Here is a 20,754-nt window from a genome sequence, read left to right on the forward strand (position 1 = left end):
CTCGGCTCACCAGAGGTGCTGACTTGCCAAGAAGTGACTGTAAACTCATTTTAGACTTGAGGACCTTTAACTTACCGTCATTGACAGATTGAGAGCAGAACAAACTCCCATAAATCAGAGCGTGCACAAGGACAATTCTGGGTTTTCCCCACTGCTGCCGGCACTGAGGCTGATCAGCACGGAACAGACCTGCTGGAAGCCACTCCATCTCCCAAGACAAATAATAAGTTTCTGTCGCCCAAGAGCATCAGAAAAACTGTGAAGACACACAGTTTCAGGTGAGGAAGAATTTTGCATAGTTAACTCTGTGCCAGAAAATACATGAGGCAGACGCAGGGAGAACTTAACTGGGTGTACCATTTAAATACACTCTTTAGCTTCTGTTTCTTGGACAGCACACAGAACATCTCAAACCCCTGGTTCGATGACTGCAGCAGAGCAGATGATTGTCACCTGCTGCGGCAACCAGCGTGGCACATGTCCCAGGACCCGCTGGAATGGCTGCTCCACCAATGGACGCGGCAAAGCCGGGCAGGTCAGTGACAGTGGGGATGCTGAGCGCAGGTGCAGGGGACGGCCCCGCGCTGCCGCTCTCCTCCAGTGAAGTCCCCAACCTCATCCCCCCCTCACATCAGTGTCACCTGCCCCAGTTGTGTGACAGCCACCAGCACCAGTCCCTCCCAGGGGCCGCGGCCGCTCCGCAGCAGAAGCCTCTGCAGTCTGGGCCAGCAGAACCACAGAATGCGATTCACACGGAACGAGATCCCTCTGCTCCCGCACACGCCGGGGCCTGCGAGGGCTCAGCCTCTACCAAACTCTTGCTAAAAGGTGCCATGTGAAAGCCCTGCTGAAAACACAAAGACACTATTTTCTACCTACTGATTCCTGCAAGCAGCAGGAGAAGGGAAAGGCAGCAGCTCTAGAAGCCACGAAGGCACCATGGTTGCGATTCGCACCCGCTCCTCTCCATCCTCCTTCCACCAGACCTGGCCGTTCACCAGATAACCCCTTAAATAAGCAGATTTGCGTCTTGGACTCTGCAGAGAATCCTGAGTTGAACTCACTCAGTCCCGTGTGCCCCAGGTCCTCTCACCGCAAATCCAGCCTGCGGGGTGTAAAACCTCCAGCTTTGGTTCCTCCTTCCCAAACCAGGTCCTGCCCCAGCCCGACACCCGCCCCGGCACCTCCTGCCCCACGGACTTTGCACCAGGGACAGACAAACTGCTGCAGTGGGGCTGCAGAGTGGGGGGAGCAGCGTCCAGCGGCCCCCAGGACTGCAGGGAACAGCAAACCCGGAGCGACAGCTGCGCCGGGACAAACCAGTGAGACCACTGCTACTCAACGACACCCTCTTTATTCAAAAATAGATATCTATGAGACATTTCAGAATATACTGCTGGCACAAATGGCAGCCTATACGTCTAAATTAATTCCTGAATCAATTCATATACAGATTTGAGCTTTTGTTAAAAAAAAAGACACACCTTGGGGGAAATCTGTTCAACCTTGAGAGAACGTCACCCAGTTCACCAGATGCCCTTTGCCCAAAAAGTAAAACAAATACAATTAAAAACCACAAGACTTCAATTAAATTAAGCAAAATAAAACACACACATATACTTGGAAAAAAAAAAAATCAAAACATTTCAATTAAAAAAGACATACAACTCTCTCACAGATCTGCCCAAAATAACGGCGTGAGATCCCAACACACTTGTCTACATAATTTTTTTATGACAGCTTTTTTGTCCTCTAACGGCTACACATTCAATCAATGGTCAGAACAACTATTGGTTAAACAGCCCCGGGTGACTCCACGAGCTGCGACAGGACAGAAATGAGTCTTTTGGTTTGGGTTTTCGAGGCTTGGGGAGGGGAGCTTGTTTTTCATTTTTGGCAAAAGCAGAGAGAACGTCCAGTGCTTGCGTGAGGAACATTTGGCCCTCACGAGGCTGCACAACCAAGGCAGCTGGGAAGGAACAGCTCAGCCACGGACAGCGTCTGGGATGGGCCCCAGGGCCTGGCTGGGCAGCGAGGGTGCGAGTTCTGAGAACACGGACACGCTGCAGCGGCAGGAGAAAAGGATGGGAGCTTCTGAACAACTTAGTGACCAAAAAATGCTGTATTACGTGTTTTAACTGAGTGCTGAATAGGCTCTGGATACCCTAAATAAATTACTGAGCACACAGAACAAGCTTTGCGTTCCTGTAGGTCTCCTCTCTTGTCTGTGAGAACAGCAGCTTAAGACTATAGGGAGGCACAACCACAGCACGTCACTCAACCCATTACAGCTTGTGTTACAAAACCGGCATTACCAGATCAAGTGTTTCCACAAACCCAAAATGTTTTCTAGTGAGAGGTGCTAAATTTAAACAGAATTGTTATCCAAATTGGAATGCTTTTCAGTGATCAGAGTCCAGCTTGTTAACCTAACACACAAACCGAAGTGTCACTGCGCCCGTGGCAGTTAAACATCAGCTAGCGACATAATGCAGTTAAGAGTATCTTAAATTGGACTTTTTTCCTGACTTTTCCCAATTATAAAAATCAATTCACAATAATCTGCGACACAAAATTAAGTACATCCTTCTAATATCTACATGCATGGACATGGTACATGTGCATACAGGATATGTGCATATATATATGGGTCTATTTTCTATATAAATAAATATTTATACCACATTTAACTTCTGTTCATTGAATAACTTCACTAAAGCTACACAGAGAATTTATAGAATAGTATTTTCAGCATAACCATCCTCAGAGTGGATCAGACAGTGCTGGCCACCGGGATGTCACCAGCTGCAATACACCATTCCAGCTACTGCAACCATCTGATTTTGTATAAGGAAGAAGAAAAATGTGGTATAAATCTAAGGTAGCTAGAACAAAACTTCCTCTCATCCTCATTCAGGTAATATCCAGTTCTGCATTGCTCAGCAGAGAAGCTCTCTCTAATTCACAAAGAAAAGCTGCTTATTTTTATTGCCTGTGGTGAGTTCCCATTGCCGTACACGCCGAACGGGAACTGTGTCCGTCAGTCCCACAGTAGAACGAGGAACTGCAGACTCAAGGACAGTATTTCTCTGTACCAGTGCTCGTTAAGTGCCGCGCGGCTCCACTGCGCGTTGTCAGCCCTGGGAGCACACCGGCCACACCACTGCTCAGAGACGAGGGGCAGAAACCAAACTAAAACGGACTAGACTTATTCAGAAATAATACAATATGTTTATAGAGAACAAATGTTGTATGGTCAGCCTTTCTTGGAAAACTTTCCAGGTAAATATGTACATGATTCTCGTGACTTTTGTGGGGGTGACAAGTGCTAAGAGCAAACAGCAACTAAAGAGTATGGAAAAAGATGAGATACGTCTTCCTATCTGGACTGTCCCCACTCCCTTCTGAGCTCCCAAAAACTCACTTTTCTCCTCCCCTCAGCGTGAGGAAACGCACAAAGCGCGGGGGAGAACAGGAGCAGCCGAGAGGCCGAAAGCAGCGTCTGCAAGTTCCTTCCTACTGCAGATCTCGGAAGAGTGGATTTCCAGCCAACACCAGTCGTCTTCCTTCTGCTGGCAGCGGAAACTGGGGACAGTCTGTCCTAGTCTGTGGAAAACAGGTCACCAGCCGACGGCAGCGGTGCCAGCCCTCCCGTGACGTTGGGCAGCAGCGACAGGTCCGGCAGGCTCTGGATGTGGGATTTCAGCTCCTTGCGCACCTGGGTCACCCGAGCGAGCTTCTGCTTGTACTCCTGAGGGAAACAGAACCAAGATTAAGCACAGGTTAATTAACAAAGCTTTTAGTTAAGCCAGGACTATTTTACAGGTGAGGACTCTGGGAGCAGGTGGCAAGATCCTGGTTCTCTGAGTAACTGCTACATGACTCAAATTCACAGCCTGTCCCCAGGCTCTGGCACCCACGAAGCACTGATCCTGTCCCATGGCACTGTCACAGAACCCGTGTGAAATGCCCGCAAACCTGCAGGCCCCAATGGTGGGTATGGCAGATCTTCCACAGCATTTCCACAATGCAGGCAACAATGAGCTGAAGAAAAACTGTACACGGCCTTCCATAGTCAGTTGTAATACTAACTTACTTTTCATTTCTTAATTACTTGGCAAAGAGAACAGTTTACCAGAGAACAGAAGTCTGTCTTTGAAGATCAAGTAAAACTAGACACGCATCTAATCAAAGCATCTTTCTGAAGAGTTTACAACTTTAATGCCATCTTTGTAACCTTCTCAGTGATGGAAATTCTCTTCACCTTCTCCAAATATCAAAGCAGAGCAGTTCCTGCGGGGTTACAAGCAACGAGTTTCCATTCTCTGTGTTTCATTATTTTGAATTAGAATAGCGAGAGCAGCAGCCGATTGCAACAGCTCAGAATAGCCCTGTGCCTGGAATGGCTTTATAAATATATTCTATAAATTTCCTGCCAGTACCAAGTAAGAATGTCCTTTAACAGCTTATTTCCAACTTAAATCCTTCTGTGGGGCTCAGTGAGTTAACACACTGCCATAACCAAACACCCCTGTTAATGCACGTGGGATGTGTGCTGAAATAGTCAAGCTCAAACAAAACTCCACCAGCTTCACAAACAGCAGCGTGCTGTTCACGGGGCTGGAGGAGCAGCCGAGGAGGAAAGCTGTGAAGCGCTGCACCGCGTGTACTTCTGCAAGAGATGGCGGAGCCAACACTGGGGAAACACAGAGACACGAACGGAGCATCTGCTGCTGGCAGTCGGGGAGAGGGACCTGTGGGGCAGGGACGCGGCACCAGCTCCCGCACGGACGGGACATGGCAAAGATACCTACTGTGTTATTGTATTCCAAATGCTTATGGACAGAAGGGGGAAGAGGCTGCATTCAGAGGGCTTGTTTTTCCCCTAAAAGACTGTCTTAAAAAAAAAAATATCGTAACTCAGGACGTTGTCAGGGAGTGATGGATACCAAGCCAAGAAAGAAGGGGCAGCACTTTCTCAAGAACGCCAAACACTGTCAAGAGTGAACATCAGCAGTTTTCTTTTTCTGTAGTAATTCTTACTAAAGATAGGAAAGAAACCAAGAAGAGCAAGGCAGCTGGCAAGTCCTCCCAGTCTGATAAATGGGGTAAAACGTGCAAATACCAAGCATAAGCCAAAAAATCTCAAATAACGCTTGAATTTCCAAGACCCATGCACAAGAACCATGTAAAGCCAGGTACAACGCAATATCTGTTCCCCAGGAAGATTGATGTTCTGCGCTCATAGGGCAGCACTGGCAGGAGGACCAGCACATGCTGCTTCGAGGGACGCTCAGGAGCAGGACACTATGGGTTTTTTTAGCTGAACACAATTTGTATAAATATTAACATTGTCTTAGATTCAAACAATATTTCTTCTTCAGAACTGTTTGGGGGAGCGAGAATTTTTGCAATGCCTTGGTGACCCAGCTGCGAGCACACATGCTGACGAACGAAGCAGCAGCGGGAGGCGTACAGACCACACTTGTGCTCCAGCAAACACCAGGACTTGGGAGCAATTCATCCACACAACAGCAACAGCCTGTCCCCAGAATCACAATTAACAGCTTAAAATGGTTAGAAAAATATCGCTCTTAACGTTTTCAGGGATACTCTGCACTGAGAACTATCTGCAGTACTAAGCTATCAGAAACACCTCAATGCAAACAGAGACTTGGGTACACAGGACAAAAAAAAAGATCAAGTCACCGTGAGAACTATCTCCATTCAATGCTAACAATTCTACCTTACTAGTAGGTTAATGCAGGGATTAACTAATCCACACCAAAGTCTGTTAAAGCAGTAAGGCCTAAATTGTACCTATTGATAACAAAAGACGCTCACAAGGAAAAGGCAATAACAGCCCCAAAACCATTAAGAAATCTGGCTCAGAAAAAGGTCACTAAATTCAGGAATGGAAATGACATTCTAAGGGAGTAACTCAGGAACCCAAGATTTCCTAGAAGAGATGAATGCGTGCTGTGCAGATGGGATCCGCAGCACAGACCCCGCTGCAGAACTTTCCGTCTGCTCCGGTACCCAGCGTGGTGCTGACAGGTCACAGCAGAAACTGCACCGTGCAGGTTTTGCATAACGTCTCTCCATCCTATAAAACTGAAAAAATATGAAGTGCACTTAAAAGAAACCACTGTTTTCTGAGGTCTTAGTTTGTACTCCATGTGTCTAGCTAATTGCCTCGCTGCAGAGGCGGCTTTCATTAAGATTAATAGTATTTGGATGCTATTTGCTTTTTTTAGTCCAAATAATGAGATTTTTGCTGTAAGCAGGAGTTTCAGGATGATACAGAAAAAACTGGCACTGTGCCACGCGGATGCTTTTCCTAATCAACATTCCCTTTCAGTATGCGGGATTCAACACCCACAGCGGCCAAGTCAATCAGATCCTTAGTCCTTGAAAGAAACGCAAAATCAGAATTAAACGCCACTGAAGAATCTGACAGAAGGGCTGCATTCCAAAGCAACCTGGCTTGAACATTATAAACCCGACTGCGATCGATGTGACAGGAAATTCAGCCCGAGGGCTGCTGCCCCGCGTGGTTCACCTTGGTGAGTCACAGCACAAGCTTCATCTCATTTCAGCTTCGAATCTGCACTGGGCACTTCCACCTCTGTTCAGGGTCAAGCAGGAACACGCTGTAAGTCATCACAGCAATTGCAGCTGCTGGAAAACATCTAGTTCAGCATTAATGAGAATTCAGAACGTGAGGAGGAAGAGCAGCCAGTCTCAGTTTTGATATGCTGCAGCTTCAGCCAGACGTACGAGAGCAAAAGTCGACAGAAGTCAGGGGGAAAACGCACCAGCAGCTCGACAGGAATTTGGAAAGAGTCCGTAGTGAAGCAACAGGTTTGACAGTCATATGTTTGTACGGCTGTGTAAAGTCTTCTTACAACATTAAATACACAACACTAATATAGCAGGTTGCTTAGGTATTCCTCAGCTTTGCTGCTTGCCTCCTAGCCAAAGTACTCTGAAACATTAAAACATGTCAGAATAAAGTGTCACAATTGCAACGTATTTCTAAGAACTGATCAATATGAAGGGTGTCAGGAGAAAATACTCAAAAAGAAAAGCTTTCTAAAGCCAGGACAGTCACGTTCCTGCTCAGCGAGTACACGAGCAGCCCATGTAAGCGCTTGATTTGTTCAGATATTCAACACCAGCATCCACCATTCCTTTCAGTAAGTTAATCTAGGGAATATTGACCCTTAAGAATATATATCTTGCTATGGGCTGTGTAGCATCAGCTTTGGTCCATCGCTCAGTAAAGTAATGCTAGTTAATACACTTTTGATTTGTTCAAGTGCTGCCCTCCAAGCAGCGTCCGTCTGTCTGTATGTCACGAATCTGGGGCTCTGTGCAGCCTCCTCCGTCCCCACCAGCGCCTGAGCACCATGGAGTCTCAGCCCAATCACATCAGTGGCGATCGACGTTGAACTGTAACTCATTGCCCAAAACCACGCTTTCCAGCACCCTGTCCCTCAACTAAACAGCTTTTCTGCAGCTGATGACAAGAGCTGTGTCCCAGGGTTTTCACATTGCCAAATGTGTTGAGCATTAGCCCACCAGACATAAATACACTGAGTTTATGTGTATGTCTTGAGAATTTGCCATGTTTCGCAAGGGACAGTATTAACAGGATTAGTAAACAACCGCAGCGCTCTAGACCACAAAAGCTGCTTTTCAAAAGATGTAGATGAGCTACTTTCATTACTATCATAGTGACAGACTTTGCTTTGTGAGTAAATAAAGCACACAAAATATCCAGAGCGATTTCCAAATCAGACACTTCCATGTCTTACAATAAAGGCCTGAGTCGTGTTCCCACCAGAAACCCCTTCCCAACTGGCAACCCGAGCAAGATGAGCACAGTGAAGTGAACAATCCACCTCCACCTGAAATGCCATCTCAACCGAGTCAGGAAACTGGCTGAACGAGAGAAAAACTCACAGTCGGTAGTACCCAAGATGCTGGAAAAGATAACTGGAGAGAGCAAATCACACAATGAGAAGATCTGTAAAATCAGATTGGTTCAAGTTGTTTTCTTATTTCAGTCTTTGCTTGGAGTAAATGTTTTGGGTTTTAATACATTCTTAATTGCTACAAGAATTTCAGAGCCTCCTATTAAAATGCTTATTAGCACTATAAAGGAAAATCCAGGCTTATCACTAACGTTGCTGTGAGAACATCAAAGACTCAAAGAAAACTGATGAGCAGATATGCCTGCCATATCTGTAACTGTCTTCCACTATTTATTAACCCCCACAACTCGAGAACAATGCAATGCTTTAATCAGGCAACATCCCCCAGCTAAGATGTGAGATTTGACACCAATATGAATTGTGCCTTCATGTTCACCGAGTTCTGGAGTGGCATTTCCTGCCACGCATTTCAGACTTCACAGTACTAAGGCCGCCTTGTTTGTCAAAACGGCAAAGACGCCAACCTAAACAGGTATTTCATAAGATCATTCTTTAGCTTCCAACATATTTAAGAATGTGTGTACATTCAACAGTGGGCAAGCAACCTATCCTGTTGCTATCAGCAGGATTATTCTTATTAACAAAAGAACTCAGCCAGCAAATTGCCTGATTTTCAGGATTACATTCATTGTGAATTTCTTCATTTCACTGTCTCAAACTGACTCAAATTAATGGACTGTTCTGGGCTTTTTAAAACAATGATGTGCAGCATCTTGCTACCTATTTCTTTTCTTTTCCTAAAAAAGTAAAGAGCATTGTTTCTGTCATTTATATCTTTATATATACACACACACATCTGTGTATCTACTAGACAGGTGTCCTTTCAGCAAGGAAAAAGAACAATGCAAAACTTCCACTAGCATTCAGCAAATAAATCAGGTGCCAAACAGGATTTGGTTTTATGGCATCTGTCATATCCACACCTGAAAGTGCCTTTTAATGACTCGGTCATAAGGCAGACACTATGCTTGAAGAAATTCAAGCTAAACAAGCTAACAGAATTATTAACTATCCACTCTAATTCTGAGTGCAGCATCAGCACTTGTTTGGTTGATTTGGGAAAAACCTTGCTCTGGAAAAGCAACATGTTCACAGCCACAAGACACGGATAAACTCTGGTATAAACACCTATGACAACAGAAACATCCCAAATTTCCCCCAGAACAACGTTGCCTAGCTGTCAGAGGACAAGTTTGTCACGACAGTGAGCAGAGGCTGCACATGCTCCAGCAGAGTCTCCTTGCAGCAGGTTTTGTCCTCTGCAGCTGCTCACAGCACCAGCCGCCCGGGGAAGCGCTTCACGTGCCGCCCGGGGCTGCTGAACAGATGGCAGAGTGACACACAGCCACGGTCGGTAATTAAACCTCCCCACTGCTCCCAGGATGTGGCGCTCAAAGAACCTCCTCCAAGAGAGCCCGTTTGAGATGGATGGCGGGTGCCGCGGCCCCTGGGATGTGCGGCTGGTGCTCAGGCCCTGTTGGTGCATTTGCCGGCGTTCTGCCTGTGTTCGAGGAGCTACGGCAGGACACGCAAGTCACCAGCCTTTCCCATCAGCCCAGTTCACACCTCATCCCTGAAGCTGTTGGGAAGCGGCTGCTGAAGGATGGATGCCAGAAGATCTTGTTTAAACAGCAGCTCCTTAGCATGAAGAGGCTGGGAAGGCAGATGAGGGGCACCCAACCATAAGGAAAAGAATAACAAAAAAAACAACTACTAAAAAAGCGCCAGCTAATTGTGGCAAAGGGACACTGAATTTTTGGAAATGCAATTTAATTTAAAAAATAGAGTAAATCTGCAGAAACTTCGTTGGGTGAACCTATTTTTCTTTAAAAATTACCGAGTTCTGGGCTTTCCACGTCCACATGCATTAAAACATACCAGACTGAACACCAGAACAGGTTTGTCTTCTCCAGACTTTTTACATCGCATGCGCACTCCTGTTTTACTCCAAATGTAACGCTCACATCTATAATCATTTCCCCTGAGAGAAACACAGATGAGGGGCCGAGCAGGAGTGTGTGGTGAGGCAGTCAGCTCCCTGCCACCAATACTCACCTCCAGCTTCTTCTCCTTCTCGCTCAGCACGTCCTTCTGGTTCTGGGTGTACTCAATGAGCATGCGTGCCAGCTGCCGCCGGTCCTCCAGCTCGGCCGCCAGCCGCCCGTTGTACTCGGCCAGCAGCAGACACGCCTCGTCCACCGTCTTCGAGAGTCGCTCGGCTGCCTCTTTGTCTGCGTGCACAAGGGTCGGGTAATGCAGAGGACAAAGTTTAGAACTTTCCTCTCTGACAGAGGGGCTGCAATTCACCAGCCACACACACAATAACATCTCACTCATAAACATGCTCCTGGCTTGACAGGAAAGTGAGAGTTCCTGCAGCAGGGGATACAAAGAAAACAGGACCACAGGCCAAGAATCGTGGTTTTGAGATGCTGACATGACTGATGGCCTTTAATCCTTGCAGAAATGTCGGTGACTGGTGGGAGAATAAATCTATGAAGTTAGCCTCTACAAACTGGCTAATCAAAAGTTTAACTGAATTCTGGAAGTGCAGTCTAAACAAATCAGGTGGTTTCCACATTTAAACATGGTTTGCACTTTTTAATTGATCTTTTCTTTGAACAACTCCTAATGTATATGAGCAAAGATAGGAATTGAACACTAGTCTTCACAGTTGGACACTGTAAGATTATATTATAAAGGACTGAGTAAGTAACAGTTCATAATGAATTCTACATTAAAACTGCTTGAATGAACGAGAGTCAAATCAGTTCAACCTTCAAATGCTTCTATTAAGATTACTTTTCAAATACAATTGTAAAAGCCCATTTAAACAAGGACTGACAGACTAATGGGGGTAGCAAGTTTCCTTTTCCATAGCAACCAAGGACTATGCGTGTACTCAGCACAGTCTGATAAAACTCAAAAATATCTGACAGTCAAGGTGTTCAAAATCAAACACATCCATTTGAGAACTCTGGCCCTATGTCCTTTACGTTCTTGCAAAATGCTGTTGATGCTCTTCAAGTACAAAAGCCTTGGTCCAAGCCAAAAAAATGGAAGCAGCTACGAATTTCCATCTTCAACCTTACTTCTCAGCATTGCTGCCTATTCATTACCCAAGAGCTACACAACAAGGACATAAAAGCAGGAACTCACTCCACTGTACCTTCTGATTATTTAAAGAAAACCACCTTTGATTTCTAAGCTATTCCTCAGACCCATGTTTATCCATCTTCCAGTTCCATACCTGTAATTTTCTCCAGTAATGAAACATCTTGAACTTCCTGAGGCAAGGAGGCAATTTTTTGCCGCACTGTTGCATCTCCTGATGCTGCATTTTCCAGGTCTTGCAGGGCTTTGATCAAATCCTCAGTCTACAAGACAAGTAAGCAAACATTAAAACCAGGTAACGTTTAAGCCATTTCCTGTGGCTGTGGTCACTGCATCTGAGGCTTAACACACTCATTTTGTAGCCTTGAATGCTCAGAATGATCCTCTATTTAATTCTTACTAAAATAAAGTCTTCAGAACTGGTTTCCTAACCAGCTCCATACACATCTATCAAAGGTTGGGCTTTTTAATAGGTCATGGAGAGAGATTCTACAAAAGAAAATATTTAACTGTGTTACAACTTTGGGTTTGAGAGATTATACACTGTTCTTTGCAAGAATTTAGAATATGGTCTGCTCTTCCAGCAGCCCTTCGAGATTCTCTACTGGTAGTGCCACTCAGACTCGGTTTAGACTACATGCAATCACCCAGGAGCGGCAGAGCGTTCCAATACGAAAAAGGAACCAGTTCTATTTCACAGGGATTTCTCAAGCCCCACATGAATGTCCCCATGAAAGCACTTGCGGGCAGCTCCAACTCGTGGCTGCACCCGCGGGAGGTGCCTCAGCCCCGCTCCCCACGTACCAGCAGCGGCCCAGCGCTGGGGTCCTGGGGCGAGTAGCTCCCGGGATAATCATCATCTTCCTCCTCTTGGATCTGCTGAAAAGTTCGCTTCAACGACTTCTTCTCCTCTGCAACTGAAGACGTACATAAGTAACTCATCTGGATGCCAGATCTGCCCACCCTGACTATCTCTACTTAAAAAAAACCAGCACCAGATGCTCTAACAATGAAGCTCTCTAAAGAGAAGGGTGACCACAGCTGGACTCTCACGTTGGCACCATATTCCAAACACTCAAAGGCAAAACAGCAATAAAAGGCTGTTTTTGCCCACACATGCATCCTGTACGTGCAAGTACTAGGATACAGTCTCTGTATCAGCCATGTGCACTGTACACATACTTCTGCCTCCTACACTGAAGCACGAAAGGCAAGTAAACATTCTATCTGCCGATAAACGGTGGGTCTCCAAGCCCGCTCTGATTCTCTGGTTCATACCGTGTACACAGCTCAAGATTTCTACCAGTAGAAATGATGCATCGACACCAAGATACACATGGACAGAAGAATTCCTTGTTATCGTTTTGCACCAAATATATGCTCACTGTGGTCCCACCATGAACTGAATGACCGCTGATTATTCAACCTTCCACTTATCTGTCAGAGTAGGACAGCTCTGTGAAACAAAAACCCAGCAATGACAGCAACAGGCAGAGCATGAACCGGCCTCCAAGCAGGTAACCCAGAGCATTCAGAAATAAGGATTTCATACAGCAAGGCGGTGTCGGTTAAATGAACCCCAGTGTAGCATACTCGAGCTTGAAAGGGGAGAGAGAGTTTATTGAATGAGTCTGAAATCCCAGTGCAGCCTTTGCTCCAGTCACAGAGCCTTCAGAAGAAGACACATCATTCTTCAGACTTGCCACCAGAATTCATAAGGGCCAGGGTGATTTGTAAGAAAGCTCTGGACAGTCTTGTGAACATCCCTTCAATGGAATCAAAGTCTTGCCAAGATAATCATGGAGTTCAAGGAAAACATTTGATTCACAAGAAAACCCAAGGACACTTGATTTTAAACGAGATCAGTCTGCCCAGCTCTAATGAGGAAGGAAACAGTAGAGTCTGTCCCTAAATCCAGAACTTTCCCTGCTTTTCAGGTGGGACATATGTCTGAAAAGCTTTATTTCCAGAGAGACAAAGTGAGAGGTGCTGTACATGCTGCTGTGAGAAAAAGCTGAACAACCCTCGTGAGGCCGACACAAACACGTTTCTGTTAGACAACAGATTTACTCAGTGCAAGGCAAAGAAGCACAGAAAACAGTTACCCTCAACCAAATTACTTTTGATGCATGCTAGAGCAAAGCTACCTAGGCTAGAAAAAGGTACAGACTAAGTATTGTATGTATATCATATGCGTAATAACGCTTGATAATCTGACTGAAAAGATACCAGATCAACACAAAAACCACCTGCTGTCCACTGAGCTCTGCAAAAGGGACCAGCCGAGCTCAAGGGAGATGTACAGGTGACAAAACGACCAAAGAGAGCAGTTAAAGTTGTGCAGCCCAGGACAACCTGTCAACAATATTTATCACTTGTGTGCACTTACCATAAAGTAATTAACCAAAGGCTAAACACAAGATAATCAATAAAAGAATACATGTAGTGTGCACAGAAATGAAAATAAAAATGAGAATTGGCATTCAAATTCCTGAAGAGCTATTCCTGCTGTGTTGCCAACCATTCTAGCACAAGATAGTATTGTGCCTGCTTACCACTCTAATGGTGAGGATTCAGAATTGAATTTCCCATCTGAACAAGACCAAGGGAGTTGGATTGGAAAGACTCTACTGAAATAGCATTTTGGGCATGAATAGCATGACATAACAGTGGACTGTTGCACTTCTTTCCTTGGCATCAGCAAACAGCAGCAGTGGAAGACCTCACTGAAGAGTCCTAGAAACACCATCTCCATTACAGCAAGATAGAAAAAAAAAACCCGCACTTATTATTTTCAAACTCCAGAGCGTACAGCGGAAGAGGACCTCTGAGAGAGGCAGGAACCCAGGCATCAATTACAACACACCCTGCTCGGGTAGCTTTCAAAATCCGCTAGCCAAAAGTAATTGGACTATTGCAGCATTGCACTTCTGAAAAAGCCCATCAAATCCCAGAAGGGAAGAGGAAAGCCAGCATTAAGAGCACCAGGAACTGATCCGAATCCAGCGGTGGTGTGTAACGCATCTTCTGAAACAATCGGGGTATCCTTGGAGAACATGGGCAGTTTCCGGCAGGAAAATCACGAGGCCATTCCTGACACAGCCATAAAGAAGCCTGAGAAGCCACTACTGGAGATGCAGTCAGCTCTCCTGCTCCTCGGGCTCTTCTCCACAGCTCAACAACCAAACTGCTCCCCGCAAGCCTTCAAAGAGCAAAGCACTTTGCTTCTCCAAAGCAACCAACTGCCATCATAACAGCTTTGCAGTGAAACTCCACGTGTTGTTATCCCGCTGTTGCAGTGTCCAGCGAGACTTGTAAAGGTATTTCTCCACCAGCCTTTCCGTCTTCAAACCCTCTCTGGTGCCTGAGAAAGCTCACAGCCTCACAGACCATGGTCACGAAGCCCAAGGTTTCCTCCGGCTGGGAGACTTTCCCACCCAGGGGTTCACCTGTTCTCATCTCTCAGGATGTGTTTTACAGGTAAACAGGCTGCTCTGATTTGACTCCAGGCTCATGTGCACAGAAAAGAGAAATGAGCTGTGGAATCCATATGCACACATACAAAAGGATAACTAGAGTGCAGGAACTTGGCTCTGTTAAAAACAGTGGCTTTATGTGTGGTTTTTTTTAATCTCAAGGCAACACAAAATTATTATCTGCTCTCACGAGGACTTGGTTACATTCATCTCCCCGCTCATGAAGCAGCCACACCATACGGTAGGGAACTCCCCGTGTAGATAACGCTTTTCACTGGAGGGAACTGTGCAAAGGGTTCCAATAAGTAAAAAGTCCTTATTTCACATGAGGATTTATCAGCCCCAGCACAGCTACATCACCCACCTTTTCTGATAGTTAAGCACACAGTTATAGGACAAGTTGCATGAGCAGAAACTTCTGCCTGCAGGGAAACGTGCAAGGAAACCCCATTTCACAGCTATTGTAGTTCTAGAATAACAACTAAACCTGTAGAACAGGGGATTTGACTTGTGAAGTTCTATAGGTAACCATTATTTGAAAGACAAACAAGCTGAATTTAAACCATATCTTGGGCTGAAAAGAAGAATACTCATTATTACAGCACCAGATATCCTTAGGGAGCTTCAAAATGTTAATGGCACAACCTTGTATCAATCTAAAGACACCGGTAGTTATTGCCCAGCTGTGTCTACCTTGGATACAGACAAACCCAGGACGTCAGAACGATTCTGGAGGAGCAGTGTACTACAGTTTTCCCCTTTTATGATAAACGTTAGATTTGTAAAACCCAACACATTATTATCCATCTCGCTTACGTTCATCTGTTTGAAAACAGAACAGAGTGACTACAACAAAGCCTTCTGTAACATACATAGTCACCCACCAGAAACTGGACAAACACCAATTTATCTCAGAAATCCATGAAAATCCCACATGAAACTAGCTCTTATCATTAAGCAGCTAATTTGAAAACAAGCCAGTCAAAACAAGGAGAAACTCAGGAGAACTCTGCTGAGTTTTTCCAATTTCTTTTTCTCTTAGTTTAAAAATCTCCATTTCTTTTTTTACATTGAATTGACAAGGCAGCAATATTCACACTCATGAAAAGGCCTGAACTGCTCCTTCAAATACAGGACACTACATTAATATTTCCAGTTACCCAGACAAATCAATAGTTCTGCACAAGTGAAGACATGCACACAGGAGTTCTTAAAACATTGTTATTTCTTGGTTCTGCTTCCCACAGCGACAAGTCTGTTACACTTCGGAAGGGCCTGATTTTGCATAATCATGTGAAAATGGGGAAGGTAACAGCAGCAGGGCTGAGGACACCACCGGCCACAGGAGGACACATGGAGTGAGGGTCCTGCTGCTTCCCCAGGAACTGCCTGTCCCTGAACACACAGTATCACTTGGTTCACATTAAAAATCAAACACTGGTGAAACACTTCTCTAGGTGCCATACCTTACACCAACAGTTTCAACCCCTCAGTTACTTGGTCTAACAGGAGTTCAGGTAAGTAAATTCTGTGCCTTACTCCAAGCAGTGCCCTATGCGTTGTGCCCAAGCAGAACCACCCAGTGTGAGGTTTGGCACAGAGGCTGTACCCCCACCCTGCCCGCTCCCCATGGGCACAGAACCCCCGGGCAGCGCCGGTGCCTCCAGTGTTGAGGGAAATGGCCAAACCCCCTGGCCGCCCCACTCCGAGTAGGGCAGGCTGGGAAGTCGCTGCTGCGGCGCCAGCCGGGACTTGGGCCTGAAGCAGCACCTTGAAAACACAAACCTACAGCCCCAGATGGATGTCTGTACGTGCACGTCTTGTATTAATGCTCATGTCTTTGTATTCATTCTGTATTAATTACCAACTCCAGTAGATGTATCTTGCTCATCTTCACCACTTAAGACCAGCATTAGAGCACTTTGCTAACAGCCAAGCCAACTTGCTCACAAATTATTGCAGCCCTGTGAGGAACAGAGCAAAACCCACTTGAAGCAGCAACGTGACTGCAGGTGATTTGAAGACACTGACAGTTCCCTCAGCTGCAAAGCGGACAAATATTCCCCTGACAGAACACTGGCCATTAACAACCCTCACCTGTCACAGGTCATGCGTCCTGCTGCTGCCCTTGTCAGTACAGCACTACTGGTTAAACGTTTTCTGATGCTGCAGAAGAGGCGGCAGTGTCTGCCAAAGCAGCATGAAAGCAGTAAACACAAGAAGCTTATGCTCAGTTACTCACATCTGTCTCATGCAATAATAAGGATATAACCATGATATTCCAATGATGTTAAATGATGCAAAGTTTTTGTTTTCCCAAAATATCATCAGTTAGTTCCCTGTGCCCACTGAGCTGTCCCCAGCCCTGCAGTGCTCTGCCCATGAGCAGAGACAGAACCACGTGCAGCGCAGCGTCCTGTCGCCGCCCCACAGCAACACACCTGCAAACCTGAACTGCCAGTTTAACCAAAACCAGGCTTCTCCCAAGACAATCCCGAAGAATCTCCTGCCCAGCGCTGGCAATAACTCAGCTCCAGGAGCCCTGAGCTCCCCTCCTCGCAGCGGAACATGCACCAGTTTAAAACCAAAGTGAGGCAGACAACAAGAGCAACAGGCACTGACCTTTAGTTTGGGGGCTGTTGGAGTCCTCCATAGAGAGTTTCAGCTGCTGGATGAACTCACTGCCGTACACACTTCGCTCTTGCCAGATGTTAAGCAATCGTTCCAAGGGCTTTTTGCAGCCCTCATCTGCTTCTCTGTTCACAGATTAGAAAACAATTATAATTCAGCTGAAAAACATCCCTTATGTTTTAAGAGAGCATCTGCCAAACTAGCAGCTGTGTCTGTTGCCATACTTGCACATTTGGAGAGAATCTTTCTCATATTGTCTGGGACAAACTGGCAAAACACATTTGTGGTCAATTTTTTCCTTTAATTGGGGCCAAAGATTGCCTGGAAGTGCCCCACATTCCCACCCCAGAGTAAAAGCAGGAAAAGTTTTGAAGGAAGAAACTTGCTATTGTTCAGAATTTGCAAGAAGAATTATAAAACACCCCCAAGCTGACACATTTACAACTCAGAGTATTAGCTTTAAACAGTTGTTTCAGTCAATAACATCCCAATTAAAAAGCATGTTGTTTGGATCATTAGGCACTTAACTGCACTCACACAGTGCTGGAAGCTCCACAGCCACCCAGAGCTGCACCCCCAAACACACAGTACCAACTTCCTTACTTGTGATAATTATTATGCTAATTAGAGAAAATGCTAACTAAACTACAGTCCATTTTGGATAGGATGGCAGCTGTGTGTCTTCTTCCTTTTCAGGTATAAAACTCATTCTTCCCCCAGCAAGGAGACTATCGATCAAATAACCGTTACAACAAGCAAGGCAAAAAGAATCTGTGCTCGAACCAGGAGACTGATGACAACCCAGTGACCCAAATATCAGCTGGTTTAGAGGCAACAGGGAAGGGCCATTCGTTATGCGGCAACTATTCAATTTCTCCACCCTGAACAGATCCATAAGACTTTTCGGTAACAATTAAAATAAAGCACATAGGCACTGTGTGCAGAGAACAAGTATATTTAAGCCATCAGGGGCTGATTCACACACAAACATGCTTCCCGAAAGAGAAATATTAGTGCTAAGCAGCTCCTCACTCTAAAGTAGTCACAATCACATCTCTACTAGAGAGTGTAGGAGCATCCCTGAGATCTGGTAAAAAAACACAACCGAATTCAACTTTGTACAACAAGAACAGCAATCTCTAGAGAGAAAAGCTGAAGAAATGCCCAACACAGCAACATACCTGGCGACATGAGAAAAAGCGTCCACGAGAACTGACTCAAATTCCCTGGTAAATTCAGGACCTTTCCTCTTGCTGTTCTGGATGACATCGTTTGCTAAATACAGGAAAGTCAGTTTCCTACTTGATTTTGCTGGGAAAGGGAAAAAAAAAGGAAGAAAAAAAAGAGTTCGCGTTTATTTCTCATTTCTTCCACCTAGAATTGTTGAAATGGTTTTCAAAGTTGCTTATAGCTTTTTAGCCTAAAAACAAAGTTCAACACATTTCCATGCTACCAAAGCAAATTAGAGACTTTTAAGTCAAGTAGTTCTTCGTCTCCTTACTTCTCCTGGGTTTTTTTCTAACTGATCTATAAAACAAACATGAGCTTAGTACTTTTTGCACACAGGGACGCATCAACCCTGAGGAAAGCTGTGTAATAAATAAACATTAAGCACTTTATTAAAGTGAGCTGTTCTAAGCTACCAGCAAATTAATGTGCCAACAGACTTATTTTTCATTAACTATAGGAAAGAAAAGAACCAAACTTGGTATGGAACAACTTAACTCAGAACGGAGTGAAATTGCAGGAGAAATCTATTGCGGAGACTCCAATATTTTTCCAGGCAACACTGTGCCGAAGCAATGTTAAATTTCTTCCCTACACCAGAAGTTTTTCCCATCCTGCACCTCCAGTTTCCATTTTCCTACAGGCAGAACTGGCGCCACATGCAGTTCTCCGGAGCACAACGGCCGCACATCCACACACACGAGGCCGAAAACAAAAGCAGGGATTCCCACGGCAGGGCAAAGCCCCAGGTTTCCAAAATTCCCGCTTCATGTGCTCGAGCGACTGTGTGAAAGGCACCGGCTGGGACCTGCTGCCCAGGCCAGGGGGTGACGGCGGCTGGACCTGCGGCTGCCCGGGGACACTGCACCAGCACTGACCCTCACACTGCTCTGCGGCACTTAGGAAGGTAAACTTTGGTTAAGTTGATCTGCAAGGATAAAAACTACAAAATATTTCTGGATTATACCACCAAAGCGTTTCTATAAGATCTCTACAGTCACGTTCACCTGGCTGAATTGCTAATTTCTCAGCGCAGTTCCATAATGGATAAGAGGCATGAATCCGAAATTTAGCAGCAAAATCCCGGAGCTGAGCACGTCCCTGTTAGCAAAAAGGACACATAACCACGGACGTAGTTATATGCGGTGCTTTTATTCCAGCGCTGGGAAACCAGGGGTTCGCACCCAAAGCTTCGACCACCGATTCAAAACTCACTACATTTATACAACTTAGTTACATACATATTCATCACAACTCTTAACAACCATTAGCATATTCCACACCTATTTTAACACAAACTGTCTATCTAAGCGATGCTAAGTAACATTCGCATGTTTATCAGCTATTTCTAAGTTACCTGTTTTAAGAGAATATGTCATAAATCTATGTCAATTTGAAGAATAGGGTACGGTTATATAAGACCATGCCTGAATGCACATCTCCCTGGACACAGTCCGAAAACTTCAAAATAAGGTAAAAATCTTGGATATAGCATCTTAGATACAGTTTACTAAACCAAGAATCTTAGATACGGTTTGCAAAACAGAAAACTAATTCAACCATAAGAAAACTAATTTCAACTATAAGATGCAAAGCTTATTTCAACTATAAGATGTAAAAACTAATTCAACTATAACATCCCGGTTCCCGGGCGCACCCGGGAGCCCGCCGGGCACAGCTCCGCTCCCGGCCCGGCCCCCTCGGCCGACACTGCCCGGTGCTTCCCGCCCGCCCCAGCACACGCATCCCGCCGCTGTGCGCGGTAATCCCGTATGGTTCGATAAACGACCCCACCAGAGCGGCGGCCGCGGCCCGGCTCCCCCGCCGCTCCCGGGTTACCGAGCCCCCGGCCCTGAGGAACCGGCCCGAGAACGGGAGGCTGGCGCGGGTCCCCGCGCCGGGATGCGGCCCGAGCCCGGGGAGCGGAGCGGCGGCGGCCGAGCCCTCCGGCCCGCGTACCTTTGCGGAGCTCCCGGTGCCAGACGGAGACGATGGGCCCTGCGTGCTTGCGGTGGTGGATGAGCCACAGCGACAGGGTCTGCACGCTCTGCTGCGAGTTGCTCAGCTCCGACAGCTTCTTCTCCAGCGCCGACTCGGAGAAGGAGGACATGGCGGCGGGCCGGCCCGCGCCGGGGCTGCTCCGCCCGCGGGGAGGGCGCGACGCCGCCTCACCGACAGCCGGCCGCCGCCACAAGATGGCCGCCCCACCCCTGACCCCGCGGCGGCAGGTCGGAGGGCGGCATCGTACGGGTCGCCGGAGGGAGAGCGGAAACCGCCACGCTCGGCGCAGAACGCGGCGGGGGAAG

The 20,754-nt window shown here is 46.2% G+C and overlaps 1 protein-coding gene across 2 annotated transcripts; it reads right to left on the bottom strand.

Annotated features, from left to right (window-relative positions):
* Positions 1-1,341: 1,341 nt before the first annotated feature.
* RPRD1B (regulation of nuclear pre-mRNA domain containing 1B) lies at positions 1,342-20,741 on the bottom strand. Of its 2 annotated transcripts, none has more exons than XM_080354653.1 (7): positions 20,408-20,741; positions 18,403-18,532; positions 17,213-17,346; positions 11,919-12,025; positions 11,251-11,377; positions 10,056-10,231; positions 1,342-3,751 (listed from the first exon to the last, which is right to left on the bottom strand). In XM_080354653.1, exons 1-7 carry the CDS (start codon positions 20,556-20,558, stop codon positions 3,602-3,604), a joined length of 975 nt encoding a protein of 324 aa, XP_080210779.1. In that variant the 5' UTR covers positions 20,559-20,741; the 3' UTR covers positions 1,342-3,601. The 2 variants fall into 2 exon arrangements, with proteins under 2 accessions (XP_080210779.1, XP_080210778.1); XM_080354652.1 differs by having other exon boundaries at positions 11,919-12,031.
* Positions 20,742-20,754: the final 13 nt, after the last annotated feature.

The sequence above is a fragment of the Nesoenas mayeri genome (assembly GCF_963082525.1).
Source record: "Nesoenas mayeri genome assembly, chromosome: 16".
Lineage (NCBI taxonomy): Eukaryota > Metazoa > Chordata > Aves > Columbiformes > Columbidae > Nesoenas > Nesoenas mayeri.

Excerpts from the sequence above, each read along its gene's own strand:
- RPRD1B (XM_080354652.1), bottom strand. The coding sequence starts at position 20,558 with ATGTCCTCCTTCTCCGAGTCGGCGCTGGAGAAGAAGCTGTCGGAGCTG. Across the intron at positions 12,032-17,212 it reads CAACAGCCCCCAAACTAAAG|TTGCAGAGGAGAAGAAGTCG; the intron begins GTCAGTGCCTGT and ends GTACGTCTTCAG. Across the intron at positions 10,232-11,250 it reads ATTACTGGAGAAAATTACAG|ACAAAGAGGCAGCCGAGCGA; the intron begins GTATGGAACTGG and ends TTGTGCACGCAG.